Source organism: Podarcis melisellensis (assembly GCF_964234715.1).
Source record: "Podarcis melisellensis genome assembly, chromosome: 15".
NCBI classification, from domain to species: domain Eukaryota; kingdom Metazoa; phylum Chordata; class Lepidosauria; order Squamata; family Lacertidae; genus Podarcis; species Podarcis melisellensis.
Window position 1 is genome coordinate 11,695,258 of NC_138532.1, and position 20,524 is coordinate 11,715,781.

At 43.7% G+C, this 20,524-nt stretch overlaps 1 protein-coding gene across 1 annotated transcript in view; it reads left to right on the plus strand.

Moving 5' to 3' along the window:
• Positions 1-4,344: 4,344 nt before the first annotated feature.
• HEPACAM (hepatic and glial cell adhesion molecule) overlaps positions 4,345-20,524 on the plus strand; it is a 36,719-nt gene continuing 20,539 nt past the window's right edge. Inside the window, exon 1 of the mRNA XM_081891064.1 lies at positions 4,345-4,915. Within this exon, the coding sequence (XP_081747190.1) occupies positions 4,828-4,915 (88 nt within the window). The 5' untranslated portion in view covers positions 4,345-4,827. The remainder of the gene's footprint in view (positions 4,916-20,524) is intronic.

A 20,524-nucleotide genomic window follows, 5' to 3' on the forward strand; every position in this document is an offset into this window, starting at 1 on the left:
AAGGGATGGTCGCGTCTGTCTGGCACTTGGTCCTTCAGTGTGAGGTGACTTGGGGGTTTGCTGGTTGCTTGGTGGAGGGAAGTTGGCACGGGCTCTTCCGTTTTCAGGATGGCTTACCATACCAACACATCAATTAAATTATTTTATTTTATTTTATTATTTTATTTATTTTATTTTATTTATTTCATTTTATATACCCGCAGGTCTCAGGGCAGTTCACAGAATAATAAAACTGGGTTGGGGCTGAGATAAGAGGAACCTAGAAATGAAAAATAAAATAAAAATCCAATACATTGTTTGCGTAAACTGCAGGACTTCTTTCTTCAATTTCCACCACTCCCCAAGGGTTTATGTGGAAATTCCAAATTAAGGAATATTGAAGGAATATTATTACGGCTCAAGGGCTGGCATACTAAATTAAGGAATATGGAATCCCTCGGTTAACAGGGTACCAAATTGGAAATTTTATCAGTCGAATGCATATAAAAGAGATGTTAAGATACCTTGACACTTTTGAATTGCTGGACTCTGCCAGGAAGGGGCTGATGTCTAGTGGTGGACATGTTGTGAACTGCCCTCAGATTGATGGGTATAGGGCGGTATACAAATTTAATAAATAATAATAATAAATTTTAGGAGCCTGACACAAAAGAAGTTTGCACGTGCTCAGAGGCACTTTTGTTATTGGAGCAGAGCTTTATGTGTTACATTTATTATGATTACCTGCTCTTTACCCAGGTTGAAGGGCAGCTTGCAGAACAGTTAAAACACAATATTAAAAAGAATTTAAAGCAAATTGCAGTCACAGAAATAAGGTGGGTTGTAGAAAAATAAATCCCAAGTGCCAAAGGACAAAGAGGTGCGTCTTCGGCATTTGCTAAAAGCTGTGTGACGAAGGTTCCAGACTCACCTCTGCTGCACTTACTAGAGCTCAGGCTTTCTCCAGCAGGCTCAAGGTGGCATCCTGGCTTCCCCTCCACCCATTCTGTTCTCACAACAACCTTGTGGGCTTCGTCAGGTTGAGACTGCCATTGCTAAAGCCCCCCAGTGAACTTTATGGAAAAGGGAGAGTTTGAACTTTGGTTTCCCTAGTCCTAGACCCTTGCTACACTACACCACATTGGCTCTCCTAACACTTGAAAAGAGTGTTCTGGGTCTTGGCTCTGGTTCAAATTACAGCATCTTAAAAAGCAGAGACATCACCTTGCCAACAAAGGTCCGTATAGTTAAAGCTATGGTTTTCCCAGTAGTGATGTATGGAAGTGAGAGCTGGACCATAACGAAGGCTGATCGCTGAATAATTGATGTTTTTGAATTATGGTGCTGGAGGAGACTCTTGAGAGTCCCATGGACTGCAAGAAGAACAAACCTCTCCATTCTTAAGGAAATCAGCCCTGAGTGCTCACTAGAAGGACAGATCCTGAAGCTGAGGCTCCAATACCTTGGCCACCTCATGAGAAGAGAAGACTCCCTGGAAAAGACCCTGATGTTGGGAAAGATGGAGGCCACAAGGAGAAGGGGACAACAGAGGACGAGATGGTTGGACAGTTTTCTCGAAGGTACCAGCATACGTTTGACCAAACTGTGGGAGGCAGTGGAAGACAGGAGTGCTTGGCGTGCTCTGGTCCATAGGGTCACGAAGAGTCGGACACGACTAAATGACTAAACGACAACAACAACAGAATCAATTCATGGAGGGTAGTGCTGGGTCAATGGTTCTATCCTCCATTTATTTGCTTATTCCATTTTATGTATATCTTGCTTTTCAGCCAAGCTTTGTTGTCAAAACAGCTCACAACAATTCAGCAAAAAAATGTTAGACATGAAGGGTGCAGGGACTTCCCTATAGGGAAGGGCCCAGGACTGTGGCTACTGGCAACGCTTCCCAATACTGATGTCCAGTGGCTGTGCTTAATGGAAAAATACCCTACAGGTGTGCAGGTGAACATTAATGCTTCTGGAGAGGTGTGGCCAGCAGGCACATTTGCTCTTATTAGGTTTGGGATTAGCTATTATTCTCCATGCATTAGGATGTCTTGAAGTATCTATAAAAGCCTCCAAAATAATCATCCAAACTCATCTGACCATATCACCAACATGTCATTGAAAGAGTAGACAGGCTCTGAAAGATTTGAGTTTTGCTATAAATCACTTACATTTCTAATAAAAAGCTAAAGGTTTAATTTCAGCTGGCTAAAGTTCTTTTGTTAAGGCTTAATGTGTTTTACAAGTAAAAGTCAACATTAAGTTCTTTGGAGCCTACTAGTCCCAGGAAACTATTCATAAGGTTGCAGTCATGCTGATCCTAATAAACTGGGTATTGTGCTATTTACTACTGTTCTTTTGTGTGGGTGTGTGATAATGGATCAACACAGCTGCCTGAATTTTTGGGCTTTCCTTTGGGGGCTGTCAGAATGGATGCCTTCACGTCAACATTTACCACTACACCTCTGCTACAAAGGATGCATCACAGTTACAGTATTTCTGATGGTCCTTCTCATCTCTGGTAACAGGCTGGGTGTCATGAGCGTTTTATCTGACTATATAAGCAAAACGTCACCAAAAGGGTAGACAGGCCAGCTGGAACAAAGGCCTGCAGCATTCAGCAATATATTGGCTTGCCTTGCTGAAAACAAAGCTTTTGTTTGTGACTTTGCACTGTGTGGAGGCCAAGAACTCCAGTAGCAGAAAAGAGTGTGGAGAGATTAGCTGTTTCAATTTAAAAACAGAACGGGAATACTTATGGGAGGGGGGGAAAACCCCACTCGCTCCTTGGAAAAGAAATATTTCACAGGAATAGCTCAAAACACACTGAAATGCACTCATCAGCCTCCAAAGTCCCTGGCCCTGTGGATAGATTCAAAGCACAGGGTTTTAATTGCTAGCATTTGGAAGACACAGACAATAAAGAGGATCAAATGAGCATTTTGGGGACCACCACTTCTTACTTTAATCAGCCTTTTTGGAACAATTGGCATGTTCCACTTGATAGTAAATAATGAATTTTATCGACGACAACAGAGCTGGAATAAAAGTGTTTAGTTAATTTCTGCTATTGGCTGTGCCTGGTGACTGTGTCTGAGGCTCTGTACACATTACCAGCTTAAAACACAGCTACGTTGGTAATTTTCTCAGTTTGGATCGAGTGTGGTTTGGAAGGGAGGGGGCACAGTACAGTATACTGTATAAGATACTCTGTTCATATAAGAAATGATAGGATAGACACATTGTGACCAACATTGTGTAGGTATAGATTGTGGCTAAGACTGTGTGTGCACCCCTTAACAAGCTAGCAGTGGGGGCACACAGGATTCTGAGTAAAGGGAAATGCGTACACAGCCTTGTTCAGAAGATTTGGGATGACAAAAGCAGACTAATTGGTACTTCAAGCCTGGAATGCTGTCCTAGTTAGGAGGGTGTAGAGAGGACAGCAGAGCCAATGCTGAAGCTCAAAGTAGAGTTTTGACTCAGTAACTGTAGAAGCTTAACATGGTCACGTTCGGTATTGTTTCTGTTCCACTACAGTTTGGTTTCTGCTAAAACCTATCTTATTTGTCTCGCTATACTCTATGGCTGAAACTTATGTAATCAGTTACCTAATTCATTGCAGTGCATTTCAGTAGAAGAGAAATGTTTTGGTTTTTTTTTAATGCAGAAAATAACAGTTATTTATGTAATTTTTCAGACTAAAACAGCAACACTAGCAAACACAACTTGTATTCACTTGTGTGATTTCTGTTCCTGATATGTTGGACGAACATGCAGATTGTGGGAGATTTCTGCTGCCACTGCTGTTTCTGGTATAATTTTCTGACAGCCTTGTGCTCTATCATTGTACTATGGCCCATCCTCTTGAGAATCATTTGACTGAAAGGTGGAGTAGAAATCTTCAGAATAAACACACCCATTGGCCAGGGTTAAGGGTTGCTAGGCTGTGTGGGTTTCGGTTTGGGGTATGTGATGTTTTTGTATTTTTGGCATGGGTGTTTTATTACAATCTAAGCCACCATGAAGATCATTCATTTGTAAGGTGGAACATACGTCTTACCAATAAATGAAAAACCAGTGTTTTTGAACTAAGAGTGGCTCCCTAATTTGAACAGGGCAAAGACTATTGGTCTATCAAGCCTTTGCTGGATCCATTGTTAGGAAGCTATCCTGCCTGCAAATGTCACAGCCTCTCCAGAAATCCTCCCTCCAACCTGCCAACTGATGCGACTCCTTAGGGCAGATTTGCCAGTTAATAGCCAAAGCCCAGGAAGCTACATAGAACTGCTGCCACAAGGAGCACAATCTCACAGAGTACCTTTTCAAGGCCAGGGCATGCAAATGGCTCCCAGAATTCCCCTCTGTCGCCTGCCAGAACGTGCATTTCAGAGAGTTGTGGGTACAGCGTGGCATGTGTCAGGCTCCCTAGAAACTGTGGGAGTGAGGCTGCAGACAGTGATCTGGAATTCTGAGCCACCTCCTTGTTCCAAGAAACTCTGAAAAACAAATCAGGCTTTTGCTGCGATATTATCTTCGCAAGTTTGGGAATATTGGTCATGTGTTGTTGTTTTTTAATGCATGGTCAGCTAATCCCTTGAAACCGAGGATGTAAGGCTCACGAAACTGGAAAACATCAGGTCTGACCAAAAGAGAAGAAAAGGGGGGGAGAGGGGGGGAAAAACCAACACCCCACAACAACACACAGAGGCTCTGTCTATTGAAAGAGGACTTGGCAGAGTTCAGTGGTGGCAGAACAACTCCAAGCGGTACTAAGGGACGTGCCCAGAGTGGACAAATCATGCTAATTGTGTGCGAGAAGGACCTAAAACCAAACCCAAAATGAAGAGAGAAAGAGAAGTCTTGTCCAGAGTTCTCAGCGTGTCGGGTTTTGTGCACGTAGCTTGCCTTCTTATAATCAACTACACAGGTAGGAGAGCAGCACTCTTGAAAGCCTTTGGGGGAAAGGGCTGTGCGGTTTGGCGGATGCTCTTGTGAGGGGATGAGGGTTTGGTTCAGAGGTGCTGAATGCCCAGGCACAGAGGTGAGAGTCAGTCAAGTGACAGCCCTGAACACCTTTTTGTTGCCTCACATAACGGGGTCTCTGGCACTGGGGGAACGATTTCTTCCCTCGCATTTCAGTGTCGTGAGAAAAGACTTCATCAAAGCATTCTTTACAGAGGAGATTACTGAACTGTGCATCTCTAAAACTGGGGCAGCACTTTGAACCATGTGCCCTCTGAATTGGATGACTTATTTTTTTAAACAACAACAACAACAACTTTGCTGTGGCATGTTTGTGGCAGAGAGAACCCAGTTCCAGCAGCGCTTCTCTGAAAAATACTGTAATGCTCAGACAAAATGTCACAGAGAGCCTATGCTTTGAACTCTCCGTCCTCAATTTTAGCTTAGGCTAAATATATTGTGTGGGCTCAGAAAGCAAATTGTGTCTTTGTGGTTTTTAAAAAAATGTTTTTCCATATATGCTGTGGACCTTATTTAACTTCCATTTATGTAACAACAACAACAAAATCAGCAGAACTGGTGTGATGTATGGAGGATCCATGCCATACATTTAAATGCATATTTCAAGCGCATGACTTCCTCCAAATAATCTTGGGAACTGTAGTTTCTGCCCTACAGAGCAACAATTCCCAGTACCCTTAACCAGCTACAATTCCAGCATTCTTTGAAGGAAGTCATGTATTTTAAATATGCATACTTTAAATGTATGGTGTGGATCTTGCCATAGTGACAAAGAGACTGTAGCTACAAACTAGGAAGTCCTCAATTCGAAATTCAGCACTGCTATGAACTCAGCAGGTGATTCACTCAGTTTTACTCCTCTCCCCCATATCTTCAATTCAGGGGAAATAACTGACTTGCCTTTTGAGGTTATTGGAATGACATATGTGTCAATTGTTTTATAACCTCTCAATCAGTAAATAAATGCCTTGATAATATGTTAATTTCCATTACCCTGATCCTAAACAAACGGGGCATATTTCAATAAGTTAGTTCTGATATCACAGAATTGGAGAGTTGGAAGGAACCATGAAGGTCCTTTAGTCCAACCCCTTGCAATGCAGGAATCTTTTGACCATTTCATTAAGTTAGTTCTGATGTTGTTGCCATTGAAAACCATGGAGTGGGACTTAGCTGTGTTACTGTCATAACAATGCAAGCCTATGCATGTTTACATTCAAGTAAGGAGTACACAGAACTGGAACCTTAGTTTCCATTTATTCCACTGTGACTTCAACTGCAATCCTATACAATTGTACTTGAGTGTAAGGGTTATTGAACTCCTATAGATCTGCTTCTGACTCAGCATGTATAGTATTATATTGTTAGTTGTGACCTCTTGCTAGCTTATGCCCAGAATGTAATATGTCCTGTTCACACTGTTAAGTGATGGGGTGCCTGCATGCCTCCCTGTTGTGTAGTCGTTGAAATACACATTTCAGCTGTATGGAACTGAATGAAGCCTTGTTTCTTCCAAGTGATGTGCTCAGAACTTGAATGTATATGAAGCTTACATGTAGATAGGTATTGCACATTTCTAAATGACTACATAAAATCTATTGCACACCTCCAGTAGAGTTATTGAGATTCCTCTCAGGTTGCTATTGCCATGATTATGATTTAGGAAGCTGTCCTGTTGTTTTCACTGCTGCTTGTGCCAAGGGCTCTTGTACTAGACCATTGGTTAATGCATACTTCATGTGGACTGTATCCTCCCATTATATCGCTTGAATGGGAGCCAGATCTAGCTGCGTGTATGAGGTGCTGATGGGTTTTGAATTTTGTACCTAATTCTCACACAGATTGTCTGATTGTCTGTTTTGTGACTGGTGAAACACCAGCCTTCTTGTTTGGTTACTGGATCAATGTTCCTATTATACATAGAACTTTGTAATTCTTCAGCTAGCATGGCTTGAGTGCAAAAAACAGAGAGAAAGTGACTTGAAACAATGCAAAAACAACAACAACAACAACAACAACAACCAGATCCGTGATACCAGAAGCATATGTCACTTAAGAGGTGGGGAATGACTCATTTTGCAGTTACGTAAAACAACAAACAAACAACAACAACCACCACCTACAAATTCTACTCCCACTGCAATTCTACTCAGTAGCAAATTGTGGTACAATGGTACCTCAGGTTACATACGCTTCAGGTTACAGACTCCGCTAACCCAGAAATAGTGCTTCAGGTTAAGAACTTTGCTTCAGGATGAGAACAGAAATCATGCTTCAGTGGTACAGCGGCAGCAGGAGGCCCCATTAGCTAAAGTGGTGCTTCAGGTTAAGAACAATTTCAGGTTAAGAATGGACCTCCGGAACGTTATTAAGTACTTAACCTGAGGTACCACTGTATATTCAGCAGGGTTCGCTCTTTAACAGGGATGAGCAACCTATGGCCCACCAGATGTTGTTGGACTACAAATCCCATAATACGTGATCATTGGCCATTCTGAATGGGACTGAAGAGAGTTGGAGTCCCGCAATATCTGGAGGGCCAGACCTAGTAAATGCATTTAATCTTGTAGCTTTAGGCAGCCTGGGTAGGAATGCTCATTGGACACAGTGCAACTTCCTTCCAAATGAATGTGCACCAGAGTTTGCAGTGATGTAGCTTGAAACTTCCCATGCAACATGGCTTTCCCCGCCTTATCTTCTTTACAAATATCTGCTTTCCCCACAAAATGTTGTTACGAACCTATGTCTTAATATAATTGGAGTGATATAAATGGTAATGTATTCATTTTACAAAAAAACCCCACAACACCAACCTTGTGGTTTAACTTGTTGTGTTAAGGGCTTTCCATATTCACTCAAAATGTTAAGGCATTGCAACAGTTAAGGGTGATAACAGATGTGTTATGCAGGTAATATTGATAACCTGTGATTAGTCCCAGTTTCACTACCTGCTTGGAGTTGGGTGTCTCTTAGTGGTAGAGGTGTGGATCTAAGTTCCAGATTTGTCTGTTCACTTGAATAGATATATAGAATCTATACAAATGAAGCTACTATATATTTCAAGCCCCATAAATATCCTTTCCCCATGCCCTCCCCAAAGTCTCTCGTGTATTCAAAACCTGCTCATCAGAAATTAGTTTCCCTTCTCTCATTCCAATCAAATGATTTTTAATCACCTCCTGTGATTTATTTCCCATCATCTCCTTTCACACATAACTTCTAAACATCTTGGCCTACCAGGACTGTAAACCCTTTAAAACTTAGGCCTGATTTGTGATCATTATCATATCCCTCTCTCCTCATCGGATAAGGTCCTTTTTTAATTCCTACCATAGCCTCACTGATTTTTCCAACCTACATCCATTTGAAATCCCACTAGCTAACACTGGCTACAAACATGTTACACAACACTTGAGCAATGGCACATATTAGATGCCCCTCTTGAGCTAACACAACAAACAGCTTCCTAAAATATGCAATATAAACAAAGATATTTCCTCAAAAACCACCCTAGCGAAGACTACGGAAGTCACCTATCACACACTTAACTCATTCAAATATAAATACTTTCCTTTCCATTCTATCCAGATTTTGGCATAGAGCATCCTCAAACCTACCTCTTTTACAAAGCCAAGTTCCATAGAATTTTGTACGGTTGGAAGGGACCCCAAGGGTCACCTGGTCCAACTTGCATCAAATCAGTCTGTTGGACCATTTTCAGACTACGAGCCAGAAGTGGAGAACCTCTGACCCATGGGCCAAACTGTGCCGGAGAGGCAGTTCTCTCCAAACCATGCCCACCTGTCCCACAGGTATAAGGATGAGTATGGCCATGGCTTCAAAGCAACAAATGGAAGCTGAAAGTGAGCACTCAATTGCTCCTTTGCTTGGAGCAAGGTGCCCTCTCACAACCCATCAACTGGGGAGGGGGTGCCTTGCTCAGAAGTGGATTCCACTGAACTCACTGCTAAATCAGAGGTTCCACTGAAACTGCTGCTCAAACCTCTGGACTGCTCCCCAATAAGGCGTGCCCTGGGCAGTGAGGGCATACCTTGCTCTGGGAGCATTTTGCCAGCATTGGTTGGATGAAGGAGAATTCCCTCATGCAGATGATGCCTGCCAAAATCAGGTTTCTTTTCCCTCCACTCTATTTGGGCTCTGGCTTTCAGTGCCAAAAACACCCCCCCCTCTATAAACCATAGAACAGGCTTCCTTGGCCCTCCAGATGTTTTTGGCCTACAACTCCCATGATCCCTAGCTATCAGGACCAGTGGTCAGGGATGATGGGAATTGTAGTCTCAAAAACATCTGGAGGGCCGAGGTTGAGGAAGCCTGCCATATAAGTGGGGACCACCCTCCCCCCAGCAGAAGCCCCAGTTTGGCCCAACAAGGCCATTTCCCTCAAATCCGGCCACCTGCCCCACATCGAACATCATATATGATGTCAGGTGTGGAGCAGATAAGGATGTGGCTATAAAGGACCCATTGGGAGCTTCAAATGAGCTCCTCATGGTTCCTTTGCTAGCTGATATCACCTGTCAACAAGCCCTACTCGGGTCGCCTGTAGCAGTGACGGCTGCAGGGGTTTGCAATCAGCACTGATCACCTTGAAAGCTTTGTTTTCCTTGGATTCAAGGTGCACATGGAAACAGAATTCAAAACACCTTGTCGTACCAGTTACAGCATATTGGCAGTTACAGAAAGCCCCTTTGAACGATGTCAGGTGTGTAGGTCTGCCCACCTGTCAAAGGTGGCCCGTGGGGAGTAGGGGAATTAATTCACTACCCCTGCCATCCTGGCTCCCACCCTAGTTTCTCATTATACCGGCAAGATGAGATTGAGTGCTACAGTTGTGGCCTTATAATAAATATTATTATCCAGGGAAACAGAGAGAGTATGATGAAATCCATGTATTGCTCAGAGCCTGGGATATGTCCCCATTTTCCACCCACTCATTTAATTTACCTTTGAAGGTGCTCCTCTTAGAACTATGTAACACTTGCGCTGTTTTCCCCCTCGCTGCTTAAGACTGTATGCATCCCCCTCCTGACCTTCCTCAGTTGTGCTGCAAGCATACTTGGAACACTGTGTCCCTGGCTTTGAAGCTGGACAAAGCTGAATGAGGAAGTGTTTCTCTAGAGCACGCAAGACTTTCATGCCTGCTTTGATCTGAAAGTGGCTCTAAATGCACACTTACTCAGGGGGCCGTGTTACATCGTTCAGAATCCCTAAGCAGATGGTGCTTCTGTACAGAACAGTTGAGAAATCTGCAGGTTGATTGCAACATGACCATCACGTGGTTGTGTGTCCATTTACATGCCCTGTGGTGTTGCAACATGGGCGAGGCAGTTTGCTAGCATGTATGCAGTTTAAAATGCAGTCATCATATACATGCTAATCTGAAAGCTGGTACTGTGTTCGTTTTTATACCATAGTGCGATTTGTGCAGGAATTTTGTAGTATGTAGTATGCAATACATTAATACCAAATGCAATACATCAATAGCTCAAGCAATAGCTCAAGCTGCCCTGTTTAGGGAAGTTTTTAATGACTGATGTTTTAATGTATTTTCAATCTTTCGTTGGAAGCTGCCCAGAGTTGCTTGGGAAGAATAATAATAATAATAATAATAATAATAATAATAATAATAATAATAATAATAATAATTTCCCTTCGCAGATCTTCCTGTGCATACCAAACAGCATCTGAGAGCTGGCTCTGCTATTACTTTTATCCATGCAGGGACTAGCAAGTTTGACATGGGACTGGGAGATGTGGGTTCAAGTCCTACCAGTGCTATTTTTCTAGAGGTACCAGAACTCACTATGAACACCTCCCTCGTCCTCTTAGAATGGCAGTGGCACCCACCAGACAGGTGCTGGAACTGAGTTCCCGTGAGTTCCCCCTGGGAAAAAACCACCTGAGTAATACCATTACCCATTGTTTGGCCTTGGGCAATCTGAAATGAGTGACGAACCTTCGACCTTACAAATCTTGTTGAACTCCAATTCCCATCAGTCCCAGCTGGCGTAGAGTACATACCATTTTAATCCCCTCTCTTAAAAAATAAAAATAAATAAATAAAAATAAAATAATCTAGTTGAACTCTGTCTCCTGTGCTTGTTCCCTAGTTGTTGGGAATTCTTTTTCTTCTAGAATCAAAGGGAGGCGTAACCTGACCTCTGCCACCAGGCAGGGCACTGAGACGTTGCACCCCCTACTTTGCAGGAAGATCATCAGGACACAGAGGAGACCAAGTTGACCCCATTCATTAGGTGCTGAAGGACCAGCTTCTCTAATATTTGCATTCCCATTCTCTCCTCATTTCATCCCTCCCTCTCTTGCCTATCATATTGCAAGCTGGCAGACAGAGACTGTCATAGCTGTTAAATATGTGCAGTACTTAGAACTTTTAAAGGTAAAGGGTAAAGGGACCCCTGACCATTAGGTCCAGTTGTGGGGTTGTGGGGTTGCGGCGCTCATCTCGCTTTATTGGCCGAGGGAGCGGCGTACAGCTTCCGGGTCATGTGCATGACTAAGCCGCTTCTGGTGAACCAGAGCAGCGCACGGAAACGTCGTTTACCTTCCCACCAAAGCGGTACCTATTTATCTCCTTGCACTTTGACGTGCTTTCGAACTGCTAGGTTGGTAGGAGCAGGGACTGAGCAATGGGAGCTCACCCCGTCGCGGGGATTCGAACCACCAACTTTCTGATCGGCAAGTCCTAGGCTCTGTGGTTTAATCCACAGCGCCACCCGTGTCCCACTTAGAACTTTTAGGTGCTATATAAATGTTAAATCATAATAGGCTAAGTCATGCCATTCAACCCAGTGTGAATTAATTCATAATTGCAACTTATTTTTCCTAATTTGATTCGCAAACATATTGCAGATTTCAACTCACGCTCAATAGTCCCCACTTCAATATTCCCTTCAAACTTGTTTGATAACTGCAGATGGACACCTCTGTTTCAGGACTTGTCAATCAGTCAATCATTCCCCCTTTCTAAGCTCTGCTATATGCTGTTTTCCAAAACCAGTTTATGACATGTTCCGCCTTCCAGAGCTTATTGTTACCTAGGTAACGCCTGGCCATTTGCTATTCAAGGTGCTAGCCTTGCTTGTTCGTTCCCATGAAGTCATGAATAGGTGCGGCTGGATGCGTTATGGCTGCCACTCAGTATTAAGAACCCTTGGACCCGCGGTAAAGACATATGCAGTGGAATGCCTCCTTGCTGAATAGAGCCATTCATCCACTGGGGTGGCAGTTCGTTGCACACAGATTTAGAAAACAGACATGTGCCATCATCTAATTTGCAGCTCATAGATTATATTTATGTAAGGCATTTGGTGGAAGAGTTAAGGCTGGGAAATGGTAAGGCAAGACTCCAATTTGATTGCACATGCATTTTAAGAACTGTGGGACTGTGCTTCCGGTGCAATTATTTAATCAGCCTAGAAAACAAATTCTGGCCTTCAGCCAGATGGCTTCCAGGGTGTTTCATGATGATTGACAGTCATTAAGTCCAGGCAAGAAAAGGAATACAGCAAAACAAGTCAGTCTTAATACACCTTAGGTGGTGACCAGAGAGAGACTTTTTGATGGTTTCAAATCCTACCTTACAGAACTCTCTTTCTTGGAAAGCTTGCCTGATGCCTACAAAGGCACCCAGAGGTTGATATATCTGGGACTTTAAAATGCACTCATAACTGGAGAAATAGCGTGACTAATACTCACGGGAGATTTCCTCCCAATGCAAAATCAACTTTGGAGGAACACTGTTTAAAGCATTCATCCTAATTTGCTTGCGCAAAGCTTACTCAGTGGCTAGAATTCAGGGGTCAGCAAACTTTTTCAGCAGGGGGCTGGTCCACCTTGTGGTTGGGGGGCGGACCATATTTTGAAAAAAATAATAATGAACAAATTCCTATGCCCCACAAATAACCCAGAGATGCATTTTAAATAAAAGCACACATTCTGCTCGTGTAAAAACACCAGGCAGGCCCCACAAATATCCCAGAGATGCATTTTAAATAAAAGGACACATTCTACTCATGTAAAAACATGCTGATTCATGGGCCGTCCGCAGGCCAGATTGAGAAGGCGATTGGGCCGTGGGCCTTAGTCTGCCTATCCATGGGCTAAATTATGCCCAGTCCTTGCTTATGGGACACTTGTATGAGTCTGAGCATTCATCCTGATTTGCTTTCAGAGTGCCTACGTGTCTTTACAGATTATTTTCCCCAGTTCTTAATTCAGTTCTCCACATGTCTTCAGCAGTTTTTGAATTTTTGAAAAACTCCTCCTGAAGATTTTGCAGCATTTTAGTACACGTTTCTCCTAATACACACAGTTTTGTGTGCAGTTGACTAATGTTCAGATTTTTTGCAAGCAATTTGTCATGCTATAATGCATTTTGTGTGTTATTTCCACTTACATATTGAATGTTATGCACACTTTCCCCTAATATATGCATTTTTGTAAAAAATAAATAAAAAATATTTTGGTAAGCAGTTTTGTAAACATTAGTTTTTGGGGAGTAAATCCTACTGTGGCTAGGGGGTGACTATGGGGTGACGCAGCTGGGAATCCCCCAATTGCATGGGGCTGGCTTCCCACCCCCCCAAATGTGGAAGGGCCGTGAAGCCTGCAACCCCACCTCCTCCTTAAGGCGGAAGTGGCCTTGCCGCTTGCCTTATTTTGGAGAAAGCAGTTCCCTAAGCTGAACACCACAATGGAAAAGTGTTGGCAAAGTGTTTAGGATGTCCCTCTTTGTCTGCCCGCCAGCTGACCTGTTTTCCACCCTCCCGCCCTCTAAGGTTTTCCTTCCTGGACCTTGCTATGGACCTTGGTTGGTCACCATTGAGGGGCCTGGTAGGAATTTTTCCACTTGGCAAATTGGCACCAGCCTCTTGGTTTTTGCCTACCTCGTAACAAATCGTCACAGCTTTCTGGGTATTGGCAGTTAGGCATTGGAATAGTTCTATAGATGGAAAGAGGGGAGGTAGCGCCATCACCTGCCCCGAATATTGAAGGGTAGTCCATTAAAGGATTCCGGGGGGCGTGGCCCTGTCCGAAGCCTAGGGAGGTTAGGGCCTAAGGCACACCCCCTATTGGTGACCCCGGGGGAGCTCCTAGTTGATGTGCACCAGCAGGACTCCTGCTTCCCTTCCCGGACTTCAAGCAGATGGGCTGAAGTCGGATATAGTTGGTTAGGACCAATGCCTAAGCCAATACCGCTCATCACCTGTAACCAATAACGTTGTGGCCTTTTTTAGCCTATTAATCTTAATAATTGTGTCATGTGTCATTATTTTCCACCTTGGGGGGGGGGTCAGGAACTCGCCGCGCAACACTGATGTGCTTTCTATGTTTGCCAAAGACTCATTAGTTCACCTAGGCATTTGTAGGTTGTTAATACTGTATCTGGGTAGTTTATCCAGCTGCTCTTCTGTGAATATGCTGATACACCTCCTTGCCAAGGATGCAAGGGACTCAAGTAGGGTGGCTCTGCCCCTTCATCCTCTTAGAGTCCCAGGGGTTCTTCCTCAGGTATCTACCTGGAGGGTGGATCCTCACCATTGAATTCAAGCATTGCCTTTCAAATTGTGTGTGTGACCACATCATGTAATTGATTATGTGGGGTAGGGCTCCCCCCCCATATTTTATTCAACTTGGCACCCCTGGGCATGACAAGTCTAGGCAAAACTGCATACAAAAACGAAAAGGATGTTACTTTTTTCTGTATGCCACAACAGCTGCGAGAATGTTGCTAGTGAAGAATTGGAAGAAACAAGATTTACCAACTATAGAAGAATGGTAGATGAAGATGATGGACTATATGGAACTTGCCGAACTGACCGGGAGACTCCGAGACCAGAGAGAAGACACAGTGGAAGAAGATTGGAAGAAGTTTAAGGAATATTTGAAAAAATATGTTAATATTTAAATCTTAGAATAGCTTTGGAAGTGGATTTAGGCTGTAGGGTTAGAAGTAGAAGATAAAGGTAAAGGTACCCCTGCCCGTACGGGCCAGTCTTGACAGACTCTGGGGTTGTGCGCCCATCTCACTTAAGAGGCCAGGGGCCAGCGCTGTCCGGAGACACTTCCGGGTCACATGGCCAGTGTGACATCGCTGCTCTGGCGAGCCAGAGCTGCACACGGAAACGCCGTTTACCTTCCCGCTGGTAAGCGGTCCCTATTTATCTACTTGCACCCGGAGGTGCTTTCGAACTGCTAGGTTGGCAGGCGCTGGGACCGAGCAGCGGGAGCGCACCCCGCAGCAGGGATTCGAACCGCCGACCTTTCAATCAGCAAGTCCTAGGCGCTGAGGCTTTAACCCACAGCGCCACCTGTGTCCCGTGAAGTAGAAGATAGTGTATTTTAAAATAGTATTATTTGCAAGTGATAAAATGTGAAGATTTTTATGGTTAAAGTAAGTGTGATAAAAAAATGGTTAGAAATTATGATATATGTAAACTGCTAAAGATGAGGTAAAATGAAAATTAGATAGGAGGGACTTTGGGAAGTCCACCTAACAATATTTAGAAAAAATAAGGATAGGACAAGAATCTGTTTCTATTGTTTGGTTTCCTGTTTGTGTTGTATATTTGTGTTATAAAATGACTAAAAAAAATTGACTAAAAAAACTGCATACAAAAACTAGTGCATTAGGAGAAACGTGCATCAAAATACTGGCAAATTTTCAGGAGGGCTTAAAAAGAAAATCACAGAGTGACGTGGCAATGTGGAGCGCTGAATTTAAGGTGGGCAACATGAGAAAGGAAAAGAAATCAGAATTGATCCTCTATTCTTCCTTGTCCAGAGGGCTTTTTGCCCCCTCAGTCCCCTCTGGCACCACATTCGAAGGGCGATATCAACTTGAGGGTCCGAGACGGTGTGTTAAGTGGCCCCGAGAGTCCAAAAATGTACAATTGCCTCCCTCGCTGAGAATGGGGGATAAAAGCAAAAAGCAAAACAAGTGCTTTTCTAAGGAGAAGGCCATAATGAAGGTCTCTTCTGGGGGTTCGCTCAGGCTGTGCCAGGCAAGAAGTGCCGCTATCGGGGGTCTGGGGAGACTCAGCTGTCTCCGCTGCCTTTGTCCAGCTGCTGATTATTACATTTGCCAGGTCCTTGATGCAGCCTAGTGAATCACAAATGCTGATCTTCCTTACACTGCAGGCTTTTAAACTTGGGCCAGGAAGGAACTCAAGCCCAACAACCGCAAGCTTTGTCCTCGGCTCCTGGCAGTCTCATTTCTGCCCCCCATAAGCTGGAGCTGGTGCCTAGGAGACCAGCCTGCCCCCCCCTCCCCTCTTCCTGCAGGGAGTTACTAGGCTCAGGATACAAAATGTACTGAAAGAAGAAGCCAGCCTTCCAAAACAGTCATCCTACACAGTTTGCCAACACTTATTCCCTCACTCCCTCGGTTTAAAGGAAATAATACATCGGATTCTCTTCCCAGTATCCAAGCAGTGGAAGAGTTCCCCAAAAGAAACATCTAGTCGAACCCACCTGCTGTGTGAGGCAAGACCACCCAGACAATTCTTCCCTCATCACCATTGTAAGGGGTCGAAGCAGGATTCGCACCAGCATCTGGCGCCTTTGGGCAGCTGCTGCGCCTGATGCACTTTTCATTGCTTTTCCCCTTCACTTTCCTTATCACGAGAAAGTCTGATCTTTTGAGGAAGTGGGTTTGTCGCATGACGCCTAATCAGCTCTAGTTGTGCAACCTGAATTTACCAGTATGTGATTTGATGCCACGCCAAAACACCAACATTCTGGAAGATCATTACAGTTGATGCTTGGGTTGCGAACGTGATCCGTGTGGGAGGCACATTTGCAACTCGCAGTGTTCGCAACCCATCTGCGCACACGCGAGTCGCGATTTGGTGCTTCTGTGCATGCACAAAGTGTGATTTAGTGCTTCTGTGCATTGCGCAAGTGCCGAAACCTGGAAGTAACCCGTTCCGCTACTTCCGGGTTCAGTGCAGTGCACAACCTGAAACGCGAAACCTGAAGCGTCTGTAACCCGAGGTGTGACTGTAAATGGATCTGGGTGTGCAGATATTATTTTTGTGTTTAGCAAAGGTAGCTTCTCTGGAATAGGAAGAAAATGTCAGTTCTGTTAAGCGTTCCATGTTCAGTCTCTAAAGAATATGAACTGGGTGTTTCATTTATTTTCATTGTACAATAGCTGGTGTCCACCATGTCTTTTCTCCATCAAGTGTTAGTTTTGAATGTGTTAGTTGGGTAGTTCTGAATGCAAACTGCACAGATTACAGATTCAGGTAGGTAGCCGTGTTGGTCTGGCGCAATAGAAATATATATAAAAATTGTCCAGTAGCCCGAGACCAAATAAGTTTGTTCTTGGTATAAGCTTTCTTGTGCATGCACACTTCTTCAGATACAGATTACAGAAGTGTTCATAACCTCTTGGTAATCTGAAACAGCAACGTTTTCCAGACTAGGCCACTTTGAAATTAGGGTTGGAATGCATGTTCTGGTTTGCCTTCTTGGCTATATTCAGTAGCTATCAGTGGTGATGATATGTTGCTTAAAAGTGTGCCACGTGGGTTATTCTGCCTCAGTATTTTCTTAGCAGGGTATCCTCTTTCGGCTTCCCTGATTGCTTGGGGGCAGCGATATAGTCATGTGGGGACAGCTGTAAGATACAGTGGTACCTTGGGTTACATACGCTTCAGGTTACAGATTCCACTAACCCAGAAATAGTACCTCGGGTTAAGAACTTTGCTTCAGGATGAAAACAGAAATCGTGTGGCAGCAGCGGGAGGCCCCATTAACTAAAGTGGTACCTCAGGTTAAGAACAGTTTCAGGTTAAGAACGGACCTCCAGAACGAATTAAGTTCTTAACCCGAGGTACCACTGTATATGGAATGACTAGGATTCTGCGGCCCTAAATTAGGTTCATTGTCATTCTTCTGTCAGTTCATCTGGAATGTGAAAGCAAACAAATTTATTCTTCAGTTGAGCAAATGCAATAGGCAATATCAGGCAAGAAGGATATCTGTATATTCATTTGCTTGCACTGGCTCAGCCTCTCCTGCATTTAACACTTCCATTTCAATATGCCTATATGTCAGTGAATGTCAGGACTGGCCACCCATCTCCCATCCATTCAGAACAGTTGAGATGTGCAAAGAGCTTCTGTCTGTGAGCAAGCATAGTGATAGCTAATGTAGGTCTTCCCCCCTCCCAACTCTGGAGGCGGCATAGCTATACCAATCTGTGGTCCTGTCTCCTTTTTCCCCTCTCTAAGACTTAGCAGTCATTTAGTGTTAAGTCACACCTCCATAGCAGCCATTTTGTGACTGGCAGCCATGACACTTTCTAAAAATTCCAAATGCCCCCAGAGTGTCTGCAGCTCCTGATCTGTTGGGTAAAGATGTAGCGGTTAGAGGTGTCTTCCAATTGGCAATGCCCTATATCAGTCATACTCAGACCAGACCCATTAAAATCAATGGACTTAAGGAACTTAATACCATTTATTTCATTTGGTTTAGTCTGTGTATCATTTTGTTGAAGACAGCCCATTCAGTTGATCTGTTTCTTTTGCCATTGTCACAGTATAAGAGTTTGCTCTTTATGTCATTTCCAGTGTTGCTCAGGTCCATTAATTTCAATGTGTTTGCTCTGAAGAGAAGTTAATTTGAGTGTCTGCTTGGCTTATTTGCTGGATTTCATTTGAACTTCATGTTCTTGGTGGATGCAGTCTTGGATTTCCATCCTCGTGGACTGTGGTGCAACAATAAACTTCCATTTTCTTATTAGATCTTCCAGTTCACTGAGTTGTTCATGGTCAGTAAAGCATTTTGACTCTTCTCTGGATCTTTTCTGTATCCCAGTATGATATTCTGTATATCCTGTTCTGCTAATGGACAGAAATCAGGACCATGGAAAGCTCTCAGTCAACCTCGTGGGCTGTTGTTCTCCCAGCTATTACACATAATGAAGATATATTGTCTCAGCAGAGAACTAACTCTGGAGATGCTGATGGAGGAAGGCCCAGTTTTAGGCAATTCCCCCATCTTCCAATAGCCACCATTGTTCAGGAAGGACCCTGACCCTTCAGAGAAGCCCTTTGGGCACTGGTAGGGAAGGAGGACAGGATACATTCCTTCCATGAACTTCTTTAAGTTACCTTGGGGCCCAAGTCAATATATTTTAAGTAATTAATTTAAGGTTCATGACACCATCCCTCCCCCCAAGCTTGTTGTTTTTACCTTACATATGCAGCTGGTAGAACTTGGAAACTGTTTTTTTCCCAGGAAGTAAAAGCTAGAATTTACAACTGAAACCAATGCATGGCATTGTTTAAATATCATGTCCACTTTGATATATTAGATCTGGCCACAGACATTCTGTGCCTGCTCTACTGGGGAAACTGAATGCAGTTTCTTCATAGCCACTGCCAACACTTCCATAATAGGGGTGGGAAGAGCTTTGAAAAAACAAAAACAAACCCAGTGCCTGAGACTAAGGGACTCCTCAGAGTGCAAGCTGCATTAATGCAGAGTGTGAAGGGACTGCATTAACAGCTGAAAAAGAAGATTGAGAGGTAATTGCATTAGAGTCTATAGATCCTCTGACCTTTTGCAGAAGTAAATGGATACATCTGCTGTAACATCTCACACGACAATAAAAGAAGGACAGAGTTCTTCCATTGATTTCAATGGGCCTGCCTTTGAAAGGCCTTACCAGGCAATAAGAGTAGAGAGCCTTTAAACCCTGATTCCGCAGCTGATTGGCCAATGTGGAAACGTGGTTCTGAAAAAGATCAACCTTTGCTTTGATGAAGTAGGGCTCTTCTTATGTCCTTAACTTATTTATTACATTTATATCTCACCTTTTTGCCAAGGAGCTCAAGATGATGGAAATTGTTCTTCCTGTTGAATCCTTCCAGCAACACTGGGAGCTTATTTAGGCTGAGAGTGATGGCTGGCCCAAAGTCACTCAAAGGCTTTCATAGCTGATCTGTCACACTTCCATCCAAAAACACAACACCAGCAGCACTTGTTTGAAAGTAAGGACAAGATATTTATTCAGGTTAATAGCAAGCACAAGGTCCAGAAGTCAAGAATCCTATGAGTGAAGGAAGGGATTATTAGCCAAATAGAAACTACGAGGATGTCCCAACAGCTGGGGCACCTCTCCCGCCAAGCTTTTAAATTCAAGGTGGAGTCGTCTTGCCCATCAGATGATGTCATCAGTGATGTCACCTGATAGGTGGGTTGTTGTGGTTTGGGGGAAATGGCCTTGGCCAAGATTGGCCTGCTAGCCAGAGGGTTTCCAACCCTGCATTCTTTGAACATCTCTTCCCAAAAGCCCAGGTAAAGTGATTCCTTCTTATTATAAACAGGATCTGTCAGCCACAAAGGGCCCTCTTCCCATCCTGGTGTTTTCCTTATATGCAAGCTGGGGGGGGGAGGAGAGATTGGAGTTTTTGCAGACATGCCGTCTGCAGTTCTGTTTGACTCTGCATTTCCATTTCACTCACAAGAAGACCCGGATTCAATTTGGAGCAATTCTCAT